Source organism: Stegodyphus dumicola, chromosome 2, assembly GCF_044657685.1.
Source record: "Stegodyphus dumicola isolate Sdum_Otavi_A_Nest chromosome 2, ASM4465768v1".
In the NCBI taxonomy this organism is placed as follows: Eukaryota; Metazoa; Arthropoda; class Arachnida; order Araneae; family Eresidae; genus Stegodyphus; species Stegodyphus dumicola.
The window spans coordinates 26,526,226-26,549,199 of NC_140769.1; the positions used below are offsets into that span (position 1 = coordinate 26,526,226).

The 22,974-nt window shown below is 31.7% G+C and overlaps 2 protein-coding genes across 6 annotated transcripts in view; one reads left to right on the forward strand and one right to left on the reverse strand.

The window, feature by feature from the left end:
- Window positions 1-5,166, forward strand: part of IntS3 (integrator complex subunit 3) — a 136,938-nt gene extending 131,772 nt beyond the window's left edge. For both annotated transcript variants that reach the window (XM_035353568.2, XM_035353569.2), the window contains exons 28-30: window positions 2,138-2,210; window positions 2,694-2,850; window positions 4,836-5,166. In XM_035353568.2, coding sequence (XP_035209459.1) covers window positions 2,138-2,210; window positions 2,694-2,850; window positions 4,836-4,904 — 299 coding nt within the window. In that variant the 3' untranslated portion in view covers window positions 4,905-5,166. The remainder of the gene's footprint in view (window positions 1-2,137; window positions 2,211-2,693; window positions 2,851-4,835) is intronic.
- A 14,580-nt stretch (window positions 5,167-19,746) lies between these two features.
- The window catches only part of LOC118183952 (uncharacterized), a 116,636-nt gene continuing 113,408 nt past the window's right edge, over window positions 19,747-22,974 (reverse strand). For all 4 annotated transcript variants that reach the window (XM_085810535.1, XM_085810536.1, XM_035353567.2 and 1 more), the window contains one exon: window positions 19,747-21,964. In XM_085810535.1, the coding sequence (XP_085666661.1) occupies window positions 21,388-21,964 (577 nt within the window). In that variant the 3' untranslated portion in view covers window positions 19,747-21,387. The remainder of the gene's footprint in view (window positions 21,965-22,974) is intronic.

Here is a 22,974-nt window from a genome sequence, read left to right on the forward strand (position 1 = left end):
GTGTGTTTATGAAAACACGACAACTTAAGTAATGAATCATGTAGCAATGGCTAAACAATTTTTTTTTCATGTTAGTAATTGAACAATAAAGGAATATGGTAACCTTTTATGTTGACATTATGCTTGGCGATGATTACAGATTTAAGTAAAATGTGCTAAAAAATTATGACGAGGAAATATTTACAAAAAATTTTTCTATTTACTAAAAATAGATTTTGTTGATGATACTCATAGACTCAAAGATTACATTTAGGACTATTTAAATTAAAAATAACTAATTTGTTATTCACATAAACCCAGAACCAGCGCCAGGGTTCGTATGGCTGCATGGAGTTGCAGAATTTAGGATCCACAGAGACTGCATCAGGTGGTGAGATATCTAGCGGCGATCCTCAACACGGCTTAAGTAGATGTGGGAATTTATTTATTCAGAACTCTGGTAAGCCTTAAATATGTGTAAGAAATAGACATAAGTATAATAACTAGCTAAACTAATACAATTCAGGCTTAATTGTCTCGGAGCACAATAGAAGCAATGTAAAATTTAACGGAACAACTTTTTAGTCGCCAAGCTCATGATGCATAGCCAAATATGTATAGTGAAGGATAGCTAAATTTGATGATGATAGCACTAATTTTTAAGGTTTTCAGATATTGCAAAACAAACATGAAATTTTCCAATTAATGGGTTTTGTAAAGAAATATGGAGAAGCGGTAATAAATGAAGATAATATAAAAGAGGTTTTTCATTGTCATGACATTTTTTCTCAGTCATCAATCAATTAATGAATGGCAAAATCTGTAGCATGGTTCTAGCTTCAGAAAATACTTACTGAAAACAAGAAAATTTTGATTGACAAGTTAGTCGGAATTCTCGAAACAACAGGACTTGTCATGGACCAACAATGTCACTGAACAAGAAATTATGTCTGTCTACAGAATTAAAGAGAAAGGTATTAGCAGAAAAAACGGAGTAACTTAAACAACTTGCATTGAAAGAAATGTTTAATATTGGGTAAACAAATAAATATTAAGCTTTTTTTTTTTTTTTTTTTTTTTTTTTTGTAAATTTTGATACCCTTTAGGTCATAAATACTTTATTTCATAAATCACGATTTCATATTTTTAATTTTATAATTTCTACATGCTATCTTACTAGATTTAAACTGATGATCTAATATCCGGAAAAATCCCAAATCCGGAATTGCCGAAGTCCTGACGAGTCCGGATTTCGGACTTTGTACTGTATATACAAAGGAATAAAAAGGAGGCTGTATTTGGTGATTTACCTCTTGTGCTCGGCTAATGGAAAATACTTAGCTTTTTTTTTTTTTTTTTTACTGTTGTTATATAAGCGGATCCATACATAAATCAACTTCTTTAATTTAGTTTTAGAAAAAAGTTCCAAAAATTGCCAGCTTATACATGGAAATATATGTTGATTTTTATTGGATTAATTTCCATATCTAAGCTGTGTTAAGCTTCTTTGTCTGTATTATTATCATTTCAACTGAAATTATTAAAATTCTATATTGAAAGCTAGTACAGTGCTGAACCTATTATATTATAACCTATTTAGTTTTGTTATGTACATTTCATTATTTGCGCAACATTGCAGGAACCAGTAGGTAATGAAAGATTAGCATACATGCTAGAATATGCCACGAATCCAGCAATAATGCACATTGTGTGGTTAGTACATATTGTTCCGGTATTTTGTTGGTTTTTTTAACATGCAATCGTTGATATTTTTGCTGAAATATAATTCTGTTTTTTTAATATTGAATGAGAAGGAAATATTATTATAACCAATTGCTGATATTTGTTCCTGAAAGAAGTCATTATTTGAGAAAAGCAGGCCAAAACTTCGTGAAATCTTGATAACGATTATCAGAATAAATGTAATTATAATGGTTATATAATAATTTTGTTTGAAGAAACAAATGAGATGAAATGTTACCGCATAATGAAATATTTTATTCATGTAAGAAATGATAATGCATTTTTTATTTTTATTATTAGGCTTGTGTGTTAGAGATTTGTATGATTATTTTGTTTAAATTAAGACTGAAATAGCAAATAGTAATCAATTATAATGAAACTTATGTCATTTAATAATAAAATTCTGTCTTTTCAGTTTTTAATTTAGAAGCTGTCCAGACAGCACTTATGCAGGTTCAGTCATCTTGTTCTGATGCACAAAAAACAAAGTAAGATATTGAATATACTTTTTTTTTAATGCCTGATTTATAAAACAGGGGGAGGAATGTTTATCACCATTTTTCTTTTTTTTCCATGAAATGTCCATATACATATTGTTACGGATTTGGTAATTAAACTACTACAGACATTAGCTGTTTCCTATAAAAACATTCTACTAACATTAGCTATTTAAATATCAAATTCGTAACAATATATATAAAAATATATATATATATGTGTATATTATATATATATATACTAACTTATAAATTAAAAAAATTATGCAAAAACAATTTAACATCTTATGCTTATTACATTCGTTAAATTTGCTTTTTTAGTAGCAGATATTCCGAGTGAATACTCTTTGTTATGTAAATACGATGTTAAATTTAGCTACAGATGGCAGAAGTTAAATCAGAAAATAAATGTTTAATGGATGATATTTTTTAAAATATCTATTTATACTAGCTTTACATTTATTTTATCTTTAGATTTAGTGACTTATTTGCCTTAGTAGAAGAATTAGATGATGTAAAAGTTACAAAACCAGCGAGATCAGGAGGTCGAGGTAAAGTTTCTGGGCCAAAAAATATGACAAAATCTAAGCCTGCTGTTATGGATTCTGATACAGAAACAGATAGCACAGAAGTAAGTGTGAGCTAATTATTTACTGAAATAGAGAGAGCATTTTTAATTAAAAACATTTTTAAAAATTTATTAATGTATCTGCTATAGTCTTTTCTGCAGTAGTGTATAACCTCAATAAAATATAGTTCTGTGTTTCTATTTAGGTACAGCATGTACATGCATTTCAAGAGTTGTACAACATCTGTATTACCAGATATATATTTGAAAAACAATTTGACTTGCGTAGAATATTTTTCAGGGAATTATTTTTCTTATTTATATTTCATTTGAAATGTAAAAAAAGTCCAGCAATGCTAAGTTTGATATTTTATTGCTTTGTGGGTACCTCTTGGGTACTTATTAATCTGATACTATTTGAAAATATCACTTTCTGAATTTAAATTTAATTTTTTAAAATTATGTTCTTAGATGCATTTGGATCAAAACAACTTGCATTGTGCTGTTTCTAATTGCTGTGCTCAGGTTTTTGAAATAAGCTGCTGAAAGTTGTGGCCATTTTATCGAATATTCTGCTTTAAGCTGCTGCTGTTCTGAAAATTAATGTGAATTATCTATTTCTTTCCCTAACACCCAAATTATGCCAAAATTATATTTTGAAATCACATTACTGTTTCAAAGAGCAATTCTTCAATAAATATGCACTTTTAACTATTTGGAGTCAACTTATTTGACCAGCAGTTTCTCTCTCTCTTTTTTTAGCAGCATTTTATAAAAATTTTGAAGACAAATTTTTATGAATTAATATATGAAACTGAAGAAAACTGAACAAATTTATTATATAGTCCAATTTTTGTATTGTGCAGCTTAATAAATTTTGATTTAAAAGAAATGTTAGCCAAGTTGCGTTTGTGCCTTGACTGTTAAATATCATAAGAGGCATAGGTGCAACTTCTCTGCACCATACTTTAAACCTGGTGTCTCAAACACAAATTACATTCTGCCAAAGCAAAATCTAAAGCTTTTAAAACGGGCCCGATTTTTTTTTTTTTTTTTTTTTTTTAATGAAATGAGAGTGAATATATGTATGTGTGTGTATCTATATAAAAGTAATGATGTAGAAATATTGATTACATTGTTGAGATCCGTAATGAAGAGCAACTTGGCAGTCAAAACAGATTAAATATTAATTTTTTTATTTCAGTTGACAATTGTAGCCACAATTCACTTGGCACTCTAATCGTGCCTACTTCCGGAATATTTATATTTTTGATGTTGTTGCAATAGAAAGAGAGCAGCAATCTACTTTTGTTGAGGAGGAGAAGCAAAATGCATAGTTGTTTCAGTATAGAAGCTTATTAAAAAAGGGGTTTTGTTTGAGTTATCTGTGTCATCATCATTATGGAAATGTTGTATGATGGATTCATCTAGAAATAATGCAGTCCAGAAAAAGTTATTAATATTTTTAGAATAGTAATAAGTAATTTAGAATAATTCCCCAATAATCAGTCAAGTAACAGATGGCAAAATCTGTAGTATAATTCTAAATCCAAAAAATATTGCTACCAATAGGGAAGAAAGTGACATAGAGGCTGTTGAAAACAAAACAATTTCAGTTGGCTGTTAGGGCAAGAATTTGGCAGTTAACTGGACTTGAACAATGTAAATAAACAATAAATTATGTTCTGTCTATAAATTTAAAATGAAAATATTAGTACAGAAAACAAAGCAACTTAATAAAGCAAACAAATAAATATTGAACTTTTATCATAAGTGCTTCATTATTTCATAAATAAGTATTTCATATTTTTAATCTTATAATTTCTACATGCCATCAAATGAGATTTAAGCTAATGACTTAAAATGTGGAAAATTCCAAAATTCAGGGAAGTGTAAGTTTGCATATTTAACAATTACATGTTTAGATAGAATATTATAGTAAGAAATTAAATTATGTAAAATTTCCAAATGAATTTATTCTTAAGTATATAATTCTTTCATAATTATTCTTTTTCCATTAAAAAATTGTCATTCCTTCTCTCTTTCAGGATGATGAAGCAATAAAACCAAAGCCTCGGAAGAAAAAAAGAACGTTATTAGGTTTTGATAGTGATTAACAAATTGTGTGTATATTAAACATTTTTAATGATTCATTATCCCAACAAACATTTAAGTGCATTGAATGAGAGCTAGCTGTGAGAATGTATGATCATTGTATAGAAACTGAAGGTAGCCTTCACCATGTGTGAATCACTCATCTCATATTCATCAGAGACGATATATTGTTATTGTACATATTTGTATATCAATTGCATGAAGCCAAAAACTGTGCTCTATTGTTTTTAAATAAACTTTTACAGATTATTTATTAATACAAAATGTGGCTTTTTTCATTTATTTCTAAAAGAATTTCACAATTTAATAGGATTTTTCTTTCTCTCTCTCTCTTTTTGTTTTTGTTTGTTTGTTTTGTTTCATTCAGAATGTAAGCAATCATTATTATTCAAGAGTAAGATTTAAAATTAGAAATAGCTTTTTGAACTTCAGAGATCAATATTTTGAGTAATGAAGAGATTGTTTATGGAAGTCTTTTCTATTAGCTACTAAAAAAGTTAGAAGGTAAAGTTAGTCAGATATTTTCTTTTTTTCTTCATTTATCACACAAGTTTAAAATTTGCATTAAAAAAAATTGAATCATTTTAACATTAATATGTACAATGAAACATTTATGCCTAATTTTTTCATTCACATTTAATATTTATAACTGTGAAATATACATAAGCATACTGTATCTTTTATAAAGTCCTTACCAAGCCTTTATTTTCATAACCACTGATTGTAGAATTGTACTTCTAGTTGTAAAAATGTTTTTAATGATGCAGATATTTATGTTTTGGGATTTTTAAATTAAAAAAATTTTTATAAACATTGCAAAATCTAACTTTTTATATCATCCCCCTTCCTATACTTATATTTAGGACACTTTCATTATAAAAAAATAAGAAGCAGTACCACAGAAGTTGACTAAGGTATTTATTCAAAAGTATTTCAAAATTTGACATTTTGTTCGATTTGCCTTAAGAAGAGGCCAGTTAATAAATAAATTAGAGTAGTTTGAGATATTTAAAATGTCATTTAATGATTTATTTGTGTGTAGTATACGTAAATGCAATTTGTATGCTAAAAGGATTTTCACAAAAGTAATTTAAGTTTTCAAATGATAAAATTATACCGTTCATATTCTTATGAAGTTGTATTACTTTAGTATTCTTATGAAGTTGTATTACTTTAGAGTCATAATCTAATAACTATATAAAAATTTTTTAAATTAGAAATACAGTGGTGGCCAAAATTGTGGACTTTTTTGGAAATTTTTATGTTTTTGAACTTTGTATGCTTATAGAAAACGTTATGTTTCACAAAATGCAAACTTGTATATATCATTTTAAAGAGAATTTATTACTAAATTCAATACAAAACACAAAATTCCATTATTTGCAATACAAAAAAGTTATATAATAGTTATTGACATACATTAGATAGTGATGATTGCAGTGAGTTATCAGTACTTAGTAGGGTACCCTTTATTTTTGATTACAGCTTCACATCGATGTTTCATTGAGCTGACAAAAGTTTTAAGCTCTTCTTTCGTTATTACATGATGCCAGGAAACAATTATAGCCTCAATTAGTTCCCTTTTATTTGATGGGCGCCTCATTCAGACAAGAGTTTTCAAACGGTGCCACAAATTTTCGATACGATTGAGGTCAGGTCTGTTTCCTGGCCATGACAACAATTTAATGCTCTTTGTACGAAACCACTCTTTCGATATTTTGGCTGTGTGGCAAGGAGCAGAATGCTGCTGAAAAATAAACGAAGCATTTTTGGGAAAGAGATCTCTGATGGAAGGTAGAAGTTTTGGTTCTAGAATAGTGTCAATGTATTTTCTGGCATTCATTGTCCCATTGATGACATGAAGGCGACCAATACCATCTGCTGACATGCATGACCAAACCATAACACTAACTGGGTTCTTCACAGTTGCTTGAATGCAGTCAGGATGTAGCTCTTCTCCTATTCTACGTCTTACATATTTTCGCCCATCACTACCGAATAACGATATCATAGTTTCATCACTCCATATAACTTGTGACCACTGATCATCTGTCCAATTAATGTGTTCCTTTGCCCACTGTAGTCTTTTTTTTTTTTTTTTTTTTCATTGCTGAAAATTAAGATAAGGCTTTTTTTCGTGGAATTCTACCTCTCAGTCCAACATCTGTTAATCTTCTCCTGATTGTTCTTGAACTGGCAGAAACACCAGCATCATTCAGATCACGTCTGATGGCTGCTAATGACATTTTTCTATCTTGGAGACATAGTCTTTTTATTCTTCTGTCATCAATAAATGTGGTGCACCCTTTTCGGTCTTTTCCTTCTTTGTTTTTTATTGAATTTGTCTCCTGATATCGTAAACAAAACTTTCGGACAACAGATGTAGTCACTGAACCACCCACCTGTCTTGCAAGTTCAGCATAGGAAAGACCACTTTCTCGTAACACAGTAATATTACATCTCTTTCTAGGTGTCCAATCTACTCTTTTATTTGATGTTATTGCTTCTTGACTAAATATTAAAAATTTTTACAAAAATTCCTACTTGTAATTGCAGTGTATAAGAAACAGGTCCTCCTTCTACAGAACAAAGCAAAATAATGAATTGTTTCAAGTGTAAACATGATGTCAGCTTCTACTGGCAGTTACTAACATTTGATTGGTTCTCAGAAAAAGAACAGTGATTGGCCAGGAAAGCTAGACATTACAAACCACTTCATAACTGTGTTTTTTATTTATATTAAAGTACATTTAACTTTTTTTTATTGCAGTTAATTGAATTTTGTGTTTTGTATTGAATTCAGTTATAAATTCTCTTTAAAATGATATACAAGTTTGCATTTTGCGAAACGTAACGTTTTCTATAAGCATACAAAGTTCAAAAACATAAAAATTTCCAAAAGTGTCCACAATTTTGGCATTATTTTTGATGGGATAATCTGTCACTTTGTTTCATTAATTTTGATTTTATATGGTTAACTTATAAAGAATTTATTTATTGACATCTTTGGAGACAAAGAATTTCAATGAAATGCTTTTCTTCACATTCAGTCCTACAGTTGTAAACTTATTTGTACATGGATTATTTAAAATAACCCTTACAGAGATTTATATGGCATTAGAATTCAGAAACATGTTAACAGGGGTATAAAAAAGCAGTTTAAATTTTAGCATTTGTAAGTTGCTTGTGATGTTATTATTTTGACAGTGCTTGCACAGAATGTAATGCCATATATATATGCATAGGTCTTGTACTGACATTTTCTTTGTATAAATATGTAAAAAAAAATATGATAATTTTGTATTTAATGAGTCTTAGTTAAATAATTCCTAAAGCAGGATTTTATAGGTTTTTTATGTGCTAGCAATCCAAATTTAATATAAAAATTACAAAGAGGAATATGTGAATAAAACGGAGGAAAGTATGACGTATAATTTGGAAAATATGCTAATCTCCACTGTCCTTTGTCCCAAGCTATACAGAAAATTGTGTATTTTATTTTTAAATACAGTTTGATGCGGTAACTTCTATTGAGTGGTTTTTATGGTTTAATTTTTTTTTATGCAAAACCCTTTATGATCATTAGCTTTGAAGAAAAATTTGAAATGTTCTTGCAACATCAGGTACACAGGATTAAAGTACTGATTTTTTCTATATATAAAAGACTGACTCTCAGCAAATTTAGGATATCTCTTTAAATCATTAGCTCTAGTAACTAAACACGATTACCTTTTTGTACTGAAGGACAAGTACAAAAATAGTCCAAAATCTGCATGTTGGTAATATCACAAGAAACCCATTTCTAGGCAAACAAATCAATTCACCATTAGGTGGCTTAAATAAATTACCACTGTCTGTGCTGTAGGTAGGGATACTGCTATTTTCCAAACTCTTAAAATCTTTCTTAGTATTGAGCTAGATCAGTGCACACTTCCTATTTCTGAAATTCATATGCCTTTCTGAAATCTTTTTTGATTTGAGATCAGTAATGCTTGAAATATGGAACATTATAATTGCAGTAAAATTCCTGGCCTATAATTAAAATTCCCTTTATATTTTTTCTGTGGTTGGATTGTTATAGAATATTTAGACATATGGAATTCTCTAGAATATGTTTTCTTAGGAAATCTAGTCAATATATATTAGCAATCAGACTGAAAATATGATAAAAAATTCATTTTAATAGATTTTGCTGCTTTACTGTTGTGTAAGTTATCAGTATATATATTGGAAAAGCCATTTATCCAAAAAATAATGTGCTTTGCATTTTGTAATCTTCAGTTTTCATGTAAATATGAAGTGCTGTACTTGAAGTCCATCAAAACTAAAAATTGCTTCAAATGCAAATAAACCAGCCTCAACTTCAAAACGTTTGTTTAAATGTGCCCAGCAGTAAAGTCACTGAACACTGGTAGTTTGGTCCAAGGTTCTAATTCTGAGAACGGGCTGGCTGCAGGGGTGTTTTCATGGTTTTCTCCATGCCAATTTCCCTTGGAAAGTCCTCCACGAAGGCATCCTTCCCTTAGGCAGGTAGCCCTTGAGGCTTTTGCCTTAATCACATAAACCAAACAACATTTGTTTAAATGCAATATGTTGTTTGCATTTGTAGATATACAGAGGTCCTGAAATGTATCGATAAATGCTTGCATCTGCAATTTCTAAGGAAGATTGATTCAATTGATGAAAAGAAAGCTGACCATAAGTATAGAGGGCAGAGGGAGAAGGTGTAATTTAGGAGAAAAATAAAAGGTAAATTCATAAAATAAATGCAAACTACATATACTATGGGATTACTGAAGGCACTATAATGTGTGTGCCTGAGTAACAGTGTAATCCATTTGAAGTTCCTTGTGTCGTTTTTCTTATTTTGCAGCTTAAAAAGGCTAATGGTGAGATGTTTTGTAATTAAAATAACAACTGTAAAAAATTTAAGATTTTAAGACATCGTCAATAAACAATTTTGAACATATTGATTATGGAATAAGGTTATTTCACTTTAAAGATGTTTGATTATATCAATGCCTGCAAGACCATCTGCTTTAAAAAAGAATGCTTTGGTGGAGTAATTTTTGTCTGAAACTAGTTTTATTTAGGTTTTCCAAGTAGCCAGCTTATTCATTGGGAGCTGAAGCTCAGACAAGCTGTATCTATTTTGCCACCAGTGAGCTTTTCATTTTGGGGAGGATCTATTGCGGTGACAAAAAGGAGAACACAAAATTGAATAAATTATCTTTTTATGCAACAACTTGTGCAGTATTTAATTTTAATGTGTTCGATGTTATGCAAATTGTATTTCTTTCTTTGTACCGAGGAGCGGCGTAGACGCAAATTTGTTAGGTTTTTAAAGCTCGCGTTTAGAGCTTTGAGGTTGCTTTGAGGCTGCTTTGAGGTTACTGGAGTTTCAACCAAGCAGAGGTTCTTCTGAGTTTGTGTTGGTAAGCCGCCACTGAAGTCGGAGTTTGTGTGGTCTTCGCCGTTTCTCAACTAACTTACTATTTGAAAGTCAATAAAGAAGTTTCGGTCAACGTTATGACTCTGAGCTTTTTTGGGTTCTATACTGAAGTAATATCAAGTCAATTTACAGTCCACTATTTTTAACAACGGATCGTACATGTTTTTTGGTCCGTCAGCTACGGAGTCGCACTAAATTTGGTGAGTCAGTGTTTTTTTTTTTTTTTTTTTTTTAATCTTTCTTATTAGATAATGGAATTTACAACGCTTAAGACTAAAAAGCATGTAGCTAAAGCTAAGTAAACTGAAAGAGAAAATTACAGTGACTTAAGATTCTGCTGATGTTGATCAGTTAGAACTTTTTAAATCTAGATTAAATAATTTAATGACAGAACTTTCGGATATTTTTAGTAACATATTTGTAGTGTGTGAAGAAAAAGATATTGATGTATTTATAGAAGAACAACAGGTCATACAAGATACTGTTGATGAGTTAATTTTAATGCTAACCAGAGTTAAGAATGTTAAAGACATTAGTGTGGAAACTAAATCTTGTGAAATAGCGAGTATACGCTTACCTAAGCTAACTCTTCCTGTATTCAGTGGCAGTACTGAAGAATGGTTATCATTTTCTGATTTATTTAAAACAGCGATAGTGGATAATGACCGTTTATCAGGTGCACAAAAGCTACAATATTTAAAGGGTTCTTTAAAAGGAGATGCTTTGCGGATTGTTCAAACTTTAACTATTTGTGACAGGAATTTCGAAATAACGTGGCATTTATTGTGTCAAAGATTTTCACATAAGAGAGAATTACTTTCATCATTATTAAAGAAAATCTTGTATTTATCAAATTTACAAGCTGAAATTCCTAGTCAGATATTAGCATTAGTAGACACTGTAAGAGAGTGTGTATGTTCGTTTGAAAATCTAGGATTTAAAGTGGAGCAATTCGCGGATACTATTTTAATGTTAATAGTACAGTTTAAATTGGATTCTTCCACGAGAGGATGGTGGGAAAGAACATTAAAGAGTGAGGAAATACCAACACTTGATAATCTGCTAGAGTTCTTGAAATCTCATGCCAGAACCTTGCAAGCAGGTAAACCGCAAGGTGTTAAAAAACAAGTTACAAAAGACAAATTAACTTCACTGGCTTCAGAGATTCACGCGCAGTGTACGTATTGTAAAGCCGGTCATTCAGTTTTTAAATGTAATAAGTTTTTAAATCTGAATGTTCAGGAACGCATTAATTTTGTCAAGAGAAATAATGTTTGTTTTAATTGTTTGGTTTCAAATCATAAAGCTTGAGTGTAGAAGTGCACATAAATGTAAAAAGTGCTTTAAAAATCATCAAACACTACTGCATTTTGAAAGAGTTCAAAATGAACCAAAGGCACGTAAAGGAGTTACCAACAGTTCGAATGAATTATCAGTGACGGCTAAGCCATTTTTCCCTGGGCCAGAACCTCGCCCTCAATCGGCTGGGTCAGGGGAGAATATCGCAAGTTCTAGTCCAGTAATTAAATCTTGTGTTTCAGACTTTAATTTTCAGAGTGAAGTTTTATTATGTACGGCTGTTATTAAAGTGTTAGATTCATCGGGTGAATATCAATTGTGTAGAGCATTCCTTGACCCTGGCAGTCAAGCAAGCCTGATTTCAGAAGATTGTGTACAAAGGCTAGGGTTAGCAAGAAGAAATGCCAAAGTTTTTATTTCATGTTTAGGGTCTTTGGATACGAAAACTAATGGAATTACGGAAATAAACTTCATTCCGCATTTTTCGGCGAAAGTGTCATTTAAAACACCAGTATTTATCATCAATAGAATTATTGGAACTTTGCCGCATTTTACATTGGATAAAAAGTACGTTGAGGAATATAATGATTTAATGTTAGCAGATCCAACATTTTACAAAAGTGGGCCTGTTGATATACTTTTAGGCATAGATATTGCCTTACCTCTTTTAAAGGGAGAAATAATTAAATGCGAAGAAGGTAAACTGGTAGCTTCTCGTTCTGAACTAGGATGGATTATTTCAGGTAGTGTGAATAATTCAACAGAAATTAATACTACTATCTATGTTAATAATATACAAGTGGAAACTGATCAGATGCTGTCTGACTTTTGGAAATTGGATGCTGTACCTACGTTTGACATGCTTACTAAATCGGAGAGAGCATGTGAAGATTATTTCAAATCTACATATACGAGAGAGGAAAGTGGGGTATATACTGTGAAATTACCGTTTCACTCTCCGCCTTCTCAGCTTGGAGATTCCAGACAATTAGCTATGCGTAGATTCCAATCTTTAGAAAATTCACTTCTAAAAAGCCCTCAGATATATGAACAGTATAAGGATTTCATGAGGGAATACCTTGAGCTGAGACATAGGGAGGGAGGTATTCTTATTGACTCTACGTATTACATGCCTCATCATGCCGTATTGAAGAAATCAAGTACTACGACTAAACTGAGAGTTGTTTTCGATGCTTCAGCTAAAACGACATCGGGTCTTTCATTGAATGATATTTTGATGGTTGGGCCAAGAGTTCAGCAAGAGCTGCTTCCAATTCTTCTACGGTTTAGAACTCACAAAATTGCAGTATATGCCGATGTAGAGATGTTCAGACAAATTCGTGTCCACCCAGAAGATACAAATTGGCAACGAATGCTTTGGAGGGATAGTCCTAGTGAGCCCTTGAGTACATTTAGATTAGTGACAGTTACATATGGGACTGCCTGATGGATGTGCGCCATATTTGTCTACTAGAGTAATGAAACAACTTGCATTAGATGAACAAGTGAGATTTCCTTTAGCATCAAAAATTGCCCTTCGTGATTTTTATGTTGATGATTTGCTTTCAGGGGCACAAAGTGAAGAGGAAGCGAATGTTCTAGTTCAGCAGTTGAATGAAATGATGAAAAGGGGTGGATTTCGCTTAAGGAAGTGGATTTCAAACAGTTCAGCTAGTTTAGAGAATATTCCCGAGTGCTTACGAGAATCCAGTATTTCTCTTGAAATAAACAGTGACAAGAAAGTAAAAGTATTGGGAATTAATTGGAACAACTCTAGTGATACGTTTCATTTTTTCGGTATGCATAAGTGATAAGGAGTTTACTAAGAGGACTATTTTATCAGAAGTAGCCAAAATCTTTGATCCAATGGGATGGTTAGCGCCAACAATAATATACGCGAAAATATTATTACAAGAGTTATGGAACTTACAGCTGGGTTGGGATGAACTCGTTGATAAGAGAATAAGTAGAAAATGGAAGCGTTTCTATCTAGAATTGCCCTTACTTTCATGCTTACAATTTCCGAGGTATGTCTTGAGTCCGAAGACAATAGTTATAGAAATCCATGCTTTCTGCGACGCTTCAGAAAAGGCTTATTGTGCAGTCATCCATCTCCGAACAATCAACCTTGATTCGTCAGTTTCACATTTCCATATCTCTGAAAAGGAACTTCACGAAAAGCAGCAAGAAAAAATTGGCAAAAACAAAGCAATATCAATAAACTGATAGTGTTATGCAGCCAATTTTTAATTATTGTAAGCATAATAAACATTGCTTACTCAGCAATGGTGCCATCGATCAACAGTTAGACAAAACAAAAAGGAAACTTCCAGTGATACAGTTACAAACAAGAATGCAGATGGTTCTCATAAAAATTCTCTCAAGTTGCCTTATGACATGGAGAAGAACTGTGATATTAACAACTACAATGGCATACGTTTGTAATTCAAAAGAAAAGACAATTCTAGTTTGCGCTAATATTGATAACAGCTGCATATCCCTGGATGCCAACTCACACTTTCAAATGTCGTTAGACAAACCTGCAAATGTAGCTAAAAAGTCGCTAAATTCAGAAGGAATTTCACTAAAAGTAGTAGCTAAAATTTTAAAAAACCGTATAATCCATTAAGACACAATAACACGCCGAATAAATACTAATTCAGAAGTCAAACAACAAAAATCAGCGTTAATTTACAAAATTTTCACAGGACTAGTTTCGATGGTTTTACCGAACCATCACCTTCAGCTGCAAAACCGCAAATGAACAAGATAGGAAATAATGTTTAGATAAGATAAGAAAGCCTGGACAAGAATAAGCAAGTGGCGCCATCTGTTGGCGAAACCAGAACTAAAACATAATTTCTCTAAAAGCCGAAGGCAAATTTGGATTGGAATTAGGATCGTTAACTAGAACAGAAAGATTTTTATGAATGTGAAATGCCTCTAGAAAATCCAGTTCTCCAATGGAAGATGTTTCTTGAATAATTTTGGCAGCAGAAAAATTGAAAGTGTGATTTTCGGACCAACAATGTTGAGCAACAGAAGACTTCTGTGTTTCCTTTTTTCTAACATATGCCTCATGTTCTTTGACGCGAAATTTTAAGCCTCTCTTAGTTTGGCCAATGTAAATTAAACCGCACTGGCAAGGAATCCTATAAATACCCCAGGAATTCATATCCGGAATGGGGTCCTTGAGTATAGAAGTTGGAATTTTATTGATGGGAGAGTAAACAACCCGAAAGTTAAATTTCTGCAAAATATGTGCAACTTTATAGCTAATTGATGGAAAGAAGGGAATGACAACAGAATTTTTATAATCTCCTAAAATAAGAGTGTGGCTTTTAGTGTGTTGAGATGAGAATTTTTTAACTGCTTGATTAATAATGTTGGGTGAAAAGCCCCTGTCAATAGCTATTGCTTTTAAATAATTTAGTTATTCATCAAGGGCTAGTTTGGAGGAGCAAACTTGAAGAGCACGGAAAACATAGGAATAAAATGAAGCTAACTTTTGTGTAGTCGGATGACATGATTTAAAGTGTGGTGGAAGGCAAACCGATGAAGGTTTACGGTAAACTGTAGTACTGAAGTTGGATGTGTTACGTGTGACCAGAATGTCGAGAAACGGAAGAGAATTGCAAGTCTCAAGTTCAAAAGTGAACTGAATAGCAGGATCAATAGAATTCATTGTTGAAAGAACTCTATTTAAATGATCTTTATTACCTTCAAACAGGGTAAAAGTATCGTCTACGTAGCGGAACCATGTCGGGAAGTTTAAAGTTTCAAACAATTTTGATTCATAATAATGCATGTAGATATCAGCCAGGATGGGACTGAGGGGGCTTCCCATGGCTAATCCCTCAGTTTGCTTGTAATATTTATTTTGGAAGACAAAATGTGTTTGTTTCAAACAGAGTTGAGTGAGAGAAATTAGCTCATCAATTTCGATGCAAGAGAAATGAAATTCGCGAAGTCTGGTTTCTAGACATCTTAATGCACCCTCCACTGGGACATTGGTGAATAATGATTTTACATCAAAAGAAACCATGAGTAAATTACGAGGAGAAATGTTTTTAACCTTTTTTACAAACTCTATTGAATTTTTTATGGTGTAAATGTTATTGTCTAATAGAGTGGAAAATCTAGAAACTAAATATTTAGCTAATGGATACGAGGCAGTACTTAAATTTGATACAATAGGGCGGAAAGGAATACCACTTTTATGAATTTTGGGAAGAGCATATAATCTGGCACAATTCGCAACAGATGGGATAAGCGAATGTTATAAGTTGCTTGAAATGATTTGCGAAGATTTGATCGCAGTTTTTATTTTGGATAAGTCCGAAGGTGAAGGATCTTTAGGGATCGGATTATATGGTCCTTCGTTTAAGAGTTTAGTGACACCATCGATGTAAGTGTTCTTATCCATGACGACTATCTGGCCACCTTTGTCGGCCTTTGAAATGACAATATCCGGGTTAGAATGAATCTCGCGCATTGTAGCTCTTTCTCTCGCAGTTAGATTTGGTTTCAAGGGTTTATTATTGAATTTCACATTATGAGCGATAAGATGCCTAATCATTTCTTTCTGTGAATCTGAAACTTTACTGAACTTGAAAGCTTTTTCGATAGGAGCCAAAATCTTTGGAATCGAGGGTTTACAGGTTTGTGAGAAGTTCGCTCATAATGTGAAATTCAATAATAAACCTTTGAAACCAAATCTAACTGCGAGAGAAAGAGCTACAATGCGCGAGATTCATTCTAACCCGGATATTGTCATTTCAAAGGCCGACAAAGGTGGCCAGATAGTCGTCATGGATAAGAACACTTACATCGATGGTGTCACTAAACTCTTAAACGAAGGACCATATAATCCGATCCCTAAAGATCCTTCACCTTCGGACTTATCCAAAATAAAAACTGCGATCAAATCTTCGCAAATCATTTCAAGCAACTTAAAACATTCGCTTATCCCATCTGTTGCGAATTGTGCCAGATTATATGCTCTTCCCAAAATTCATAAAAGTGGTATTCCTTTCCGCCCTATTGTATCAAATTTAAGTACTGCCTCGTATCCATTAGCTAAATATTTAGTTTCTAGATTTTCCACTCTATTAGACAATAACATTTACACCATAAAAAATTCAATAGAGTTTGTAAAAAAGGTTAAAAACATTTCTCCTCGTAATTTACTCATGGTTTCTTTTGATGTAAAATCATTATTCACCAATGTCCCAGTGGAGGGTGCATTAAGATGTCTAGAAACCAGACTTCGCGAATTTCATTTCTCTTGCATCGAAATTGATGAGCTAATTTCTCTCACTCAACTCTGTTTGAAACAAACACATTTTGTCTTCCAAAATAAATATTACAAGCAAACTGAGGGATTAGCCATGGGAAGCCCCCTCAGTCCCATCCTGGCTGATATCTACATGCATTATTATGAATCAAAATTGTTTGAAACTTTAAACTTCCCGACATGGTTCCGCTACGTAGACGATACTTTTACCCTGTTTGAAGGTAATAAAGATCATTTAAATAGAGTTCTTTCAACAATGAATTCTATTGATCCTGCTATTCAGTTCACTTTTGAACTTGAGACTTGCAATTCTCTTCCGTTTCTCGACATTCTGGTCACACGTAACACATCCAACTTCAGTACTACAGTTTACCGTAAACCTTCATCGGTTTGCCTTCCACCACACTTTAAATCATGTCATCCGACTACACAAAAGTTAGCTTCATTTTATTCCTATGTTTTCCGTGCTCTTCAAGTTTGCTCCTCCAAACTAGCCCTTGATGAATAACTAAATTATTTAAAAGCAATAGCTATTGACAGGGGCTTTTCACCCAACATTATTAATCAAGCAGTTAAAAAATTCTCATCTCAACACACTAAAAGCCACACTCTTATTTTAGGAGATTATAAAAATTCTGTTGTCATTCCCTTCTTTCCATTAATTAGCTATAAAGTTGCACATATTTTGCAGAAATTTAACTTTCGGGTTGTTTACTCTCCCATCAATAAAATTCCAACTTCTATACTCAAGGACCCCATTCCGGATATGAATTCCTGGGGTATTTATAGGATTCCTTGCCAGTGCGGTTTAATTTACATTGGTCAAACTAAGAGAGCCTTAAAATTTCGCGTCAAAGAACATGAGGCATATGTTAGAAAAAAGGAAACACAGAAGTCTTCTGTTGCTCAACATTGTTGGTCCGAAAATCACACTTTCAATTTTTCTGCTGCCAAAATTATTCAAGAAACATCTTCCATTGGAGAACTGGATTTTCTAGAGGCATTTCACATTCATAAAAATCTTTCTGTTCTAGTTAACGATCCTAATTCCAATCCAAATTTGCCTTCGGCTTTTAGAGAAATTATGTTTTAGTTCTGGTTTCGCCAACAGATTGCGCCACTTGCTTATTCTTGTCCAGGCTTTCTTATCTTATCTAAACATTATTTCCTATCTTGTTCATTTGCGGTTTTGCAGCTGAAGATGATGGTTCGGTAAAACCATCGAAACTAGTCCTGTGAAAATTTTGTAAATTAACGCTGATTTTTGTTGTTTGACTTCTGAGTTAGTATAATCCATATTTCATAATAGATTTTGTTACTCGTCATTTTTTAAACTGAATCTTCATAAAAATATAAATAATATCCCAATTTTTCTGTGGACCAGCAAAAAGTTATCACGGACCACTGGTTGGCGACCGCTGCTTTAAATAACATTTATTAGCTAAATTTGTGTAATTACTTATTTTATTATTTTTAATTTACTCTCTTTTCATAAACCTATATTCATTAAGATGGCACTTACATCATTAAAGGAAGTGAGAAAGCAAAATATCTTAAATAAGTTAATATATACCAAATGATAATAAATCTCATAACTGGGTAAAGCTTGGTCATATGACTCAGAGGGTTAAACAAAATGCATGTTAAGAGTGACTGGGTTCATGCCTTTCGTTAGAAGTGCTCTGATTAGTGACATGTCACATCAATCAGTGAGGTGTGTCTTTTCATAATGAATTCATAAATTTTACCTTTCATTTCTAATATTTCATCAGGTATATAAGAAAATTTTTTAAATAATTATTTTCACATTCAAGAGCTATTATTCATATAATTCTATATGCTGTACAATAATATAATTCTATTAAAATATTTATATCCACTTAATTTATGCACTGTTCCTAATACCCTTCGCCATGATTGGAAAGTCTTAATTGAAAGGTACATAATACCCTCTGTTATTTGGTTTGAATATCCCTCGCAGAATCAATGTCTTTGGTAGCTAGTGATAGCTTTTCATAGCTATACAAGCCAAGATCCGAAAGCTAAAAGTATAACAAAGATACAGTCCAGATTAAATAGCATATAGAGTTTCCTTTTCATGTTATAAGACTGTAGAGAAAAGAAATTTGTATTAAAAGGATTCATCTATGCAAGGTTGGGAACTGGTTGGTTATGTCTTTTCAAATGCACTAGTGCCATAGAGCCCTTAAAAGGAGAGGGCTTTTGGTGAAACAAAATTCAGTTTTCCTTATTAGCTAGATATAGCATCAGAGACTGTTTGTTTCTGAAAATAGAATACCAATGCTTTCAATCTCTGTTTAATACTGAAGCCAAATTATAAAAAAGATAGGTATTTTTAATTTAAAACACTTTCATTTATGGTGCATGTCTTGAAATCTGTGCATGAATATGCAGTTTTGAAGAGAATAGAGAACAAGGTAAGTTTATAAAAATTTGTTAGTATTTTAGGAATCTGTTTTGTTCTAGCCTGTTATGAAAAAAATTTAAAAAAACTCAAATGGCTGAGAGATAAGATGCTGTATGTTATGTTGGTAGTTGGACCCAGGTGAACTGATTGATTGCATAGTTTCTTTTTGTAGTTTTCCCCATGTGTAAAGTGAATATGTGTGAGCTTCCCTGAAAACGTTCTCTACAGTGACATCCCTTACCTTAGACTTTGTGAGTTTTGCCATATTCAAGTTCAACCTAATCATCTAAAGACAAAGTTTTCTTCCTCTGTATTAATGCTCTTATTGTTTGCATGATAAATGTATTGATTTAGAAATTGAACAGAATATTAGGAAAAAATTATTTTAATTCAAGTTTAAAAAACACATAAACATTCTTTTATATAACACTAAATTACATGATTGATTTTAGCAATATACTCACAATCTGAAGATGTGTATGAGACATGATAATGCATTTTTGATTCAAGTGAAACTATCGATGTTTTGAATTAATTCACAGTGTATTTTACAATCATATTTCTTATCTTGATGACTTACATTTTGCTCGATAATAGAAAAATACCTAGTTCTCGTACAGAAGTCAAAGAAGTATTTGCTGATAATGAAAGAATTAATTTTTGTAAGGTATTTTACATAATGCACTCATGGTGAATAAAATATCAATAAAACTCATTTGCAACTTTGTAATGAATTACGGGATGCAGTTTTAAAGAAATTAGGGTTTGGAGTATTTTTATTTATGCTTTGAAACTCTCTCAGGATTTATTAATTTTGCTTATATTAATTGCTACTAAATATTTTACTTATGAATATGGGGTTTGTATGTCCCCCAAAAGTATTTGCCTCAACTTTCACTTCATCATATGAAGTTCAGGAAGCAATTTAGTTCTCAAATAATTGAAAACTAGATTTGGAATTCACAAATCATCAAGACTTGCAATAACGTAAGTTGTTTTAGGCATTTTATTAGTATAAATTTTGAAATTTCTATTTAAAATGCTAAAGTCTTTTAAGTAATACTTATTAATTTTGTAATATAAAATCTTCTCAGTTAATTCCTTTTTATTTTGTAAGAGCATAGATTGTAGTAAATCTAATTTACAACAAATAGCTCTTAATCTTGAAACAAGATTTGATATCCAATGAAAAAACAAGCTGTAGCGTAATCAGTTTAGAAATTGCCATTCTGTGTAGCTAGGATGTAACAATTATATTTTATAATCTTATTTGTTAAATCTTTATAGATTTTTCTTCTTCGGTTACAAATATTTATATTTGTATGGGCATTTATGTTTCAAAGTTTAATTTTTTAGTATGCAAACTATTTACAATAATGACATAAAATGAAGAGTGAACATGTCTGAATATGCAGAGATAATGCTGCTGGATGGGAGATCTATCAAGCAAGTAAAACGATAATCATTTATATAAGATGCAATGCTGGTACTAAAATAAAAATCATGCCAGACTCATAGCAAAAATCATAGAAACATTCTTGATTTTCATATAATTACTCTGTGAACTTTGATACAATGAATAAATGGAAATTGCATAGTCATATTTTAATTCTTTGTCTGTTATGGAACTTATTTAAAAGCATCTTGTTTTTAAACGTTCTTTAAATATATTCGATTAATATAAAGTCTAGATATATCTCAAGATGATCTGTATCTGTCACTCGAAAAGCAATGCTTTTATATTATAATTGCATTATATTACAAAATTCATATGAATTTCACCAAATAGAAATTTAATTTATTACGAAATAAATTTGTTTGTATATTATTGTATTAATAAAATACGGGTAACTGTAAGGAAAATTGAATTCAAAATTTGAATGAGAGTATCATTTCAAAAAAAGAAATCAATTTTCTGATTTTGCTGTCATCCTCATTTTGCATATTTTGTAAATTTCACCAGAATTTGCATACGTTTTGTTACTTGAATAAAATTGGCAGTAAATTATCTTAACCTTGGACACGTGGAGCATAGAAAAGATGTCCATTTTTTTCTCCGTATAATGCCAAGGAAGAGCGTCCAGCTTCTAAATCAATAACAGGACAGTGAAGACTTTTCGCGGATTCGAAGCTACTTCTATACGTTGTGTCACCAGAAAACTTATCTCCTGTGTCCAAAATATTATGGTTTTCAGGTTTATATATACGTGGCTTTTCAATTCGATCCCGAGGCAACATCGTGAAAGTAGAACGAGTAGTACTCTCTCCTTCAAAAGCACCTTCCCCAACTTTCTGGCTTGTCGAAGGTCTGTACGTCTGCATTCTTTTGCCAGCATTGCGACCCATGTAAGAAGCATGTGATGTTGATGTGAACTCATTATGGTCTCGTGACGATGACTCTGGATTCGATCTGCTGCTGACTGCTGGTTCATGTTCACTTGGCCCTTCAGTACCTAATCTCAAAGAAGACCTGGGCCTCAAATTCTGTGCCCTAAAAGCCCTATTTCCCTTATAAGAAGAAGTTGACGTTGTTGAGAAGTCCATATTCCCTGTTTGTCCCAAACTGCCTTTGAGACCTGCTTTGGACCTAAGAAGAAAAAACAAACTGCTTTATAAACCATTGTATCCAAAATTATAATTTTAAGCAATACTGTTTTCTTTATAAAAATGAATAATGCTGAAATGCATTCTTTAGTTGACTAGTATTAAAGATGATGATAAATTAACCATCTTGCTTGAAATTAAAATTGCTTCTTATAGCTTATACATTAAAAAAATTAACATATAATTTGGGGACTTTTTTGCGTTGGAAATTACAAGCGTCATCTGATCGTATACGATGTTTTCTAAGCATTTTCTAATTCATTAATATGTGATATCTGTTTTTAAAATTTTCATGAAAGTAATTTTAAATTTTAAAAGCAGAACTACGAAAATTATGGGTTTTTTCTTTATACTTTCTAAAGCAAGGTTGAAGTTAAACTTTAGGGGCAGTTTAAAGAATTTTTGCTGTCGACTACAAAATGTTTTTCGATGAAGGAAAAGTTATCAAACAAGGGAACTACTTTACAGATAAGTGTGGAAGACCTATTGTAGATTCAGAACTTGTAAATGTGTTTTACAACCTAATGGAATTCTTTCAGTGCAAAACGCAAGAGCATTTGCACTCTTATCTCAATATGAGTTGAATTTGTGTGATAGAATACTATTTATATATTAATAGAACATAGAACATTATTTCTAAAGCTGTGTTACTCTTTAATTAGATGAGGGGAAGTAGCAGTTTGATGCAAGATCTCAGATATTTGTTACTGGCATTAAGTATCACAGATATTTATGAAACTTTAGGGTTTCAACTGATGAATGGGTTGAATCATTTCGTGGAAAGACTGTTGAATGCCGTTATTCTACATTTCTTTTTATTTTAGTTTATTCATGCGTCGTGAAATCAAACTGAAGTACATAAAACGCAAGTACAACTTAAAAATTAGACAAAATATCTTAAATAATGAATGGCAAAAAATTTAATATATTGAAAATTTTTATTGTCATCAGTTTTTTTATCACACTGGTAGAAAATTTGATGACTAACAATTT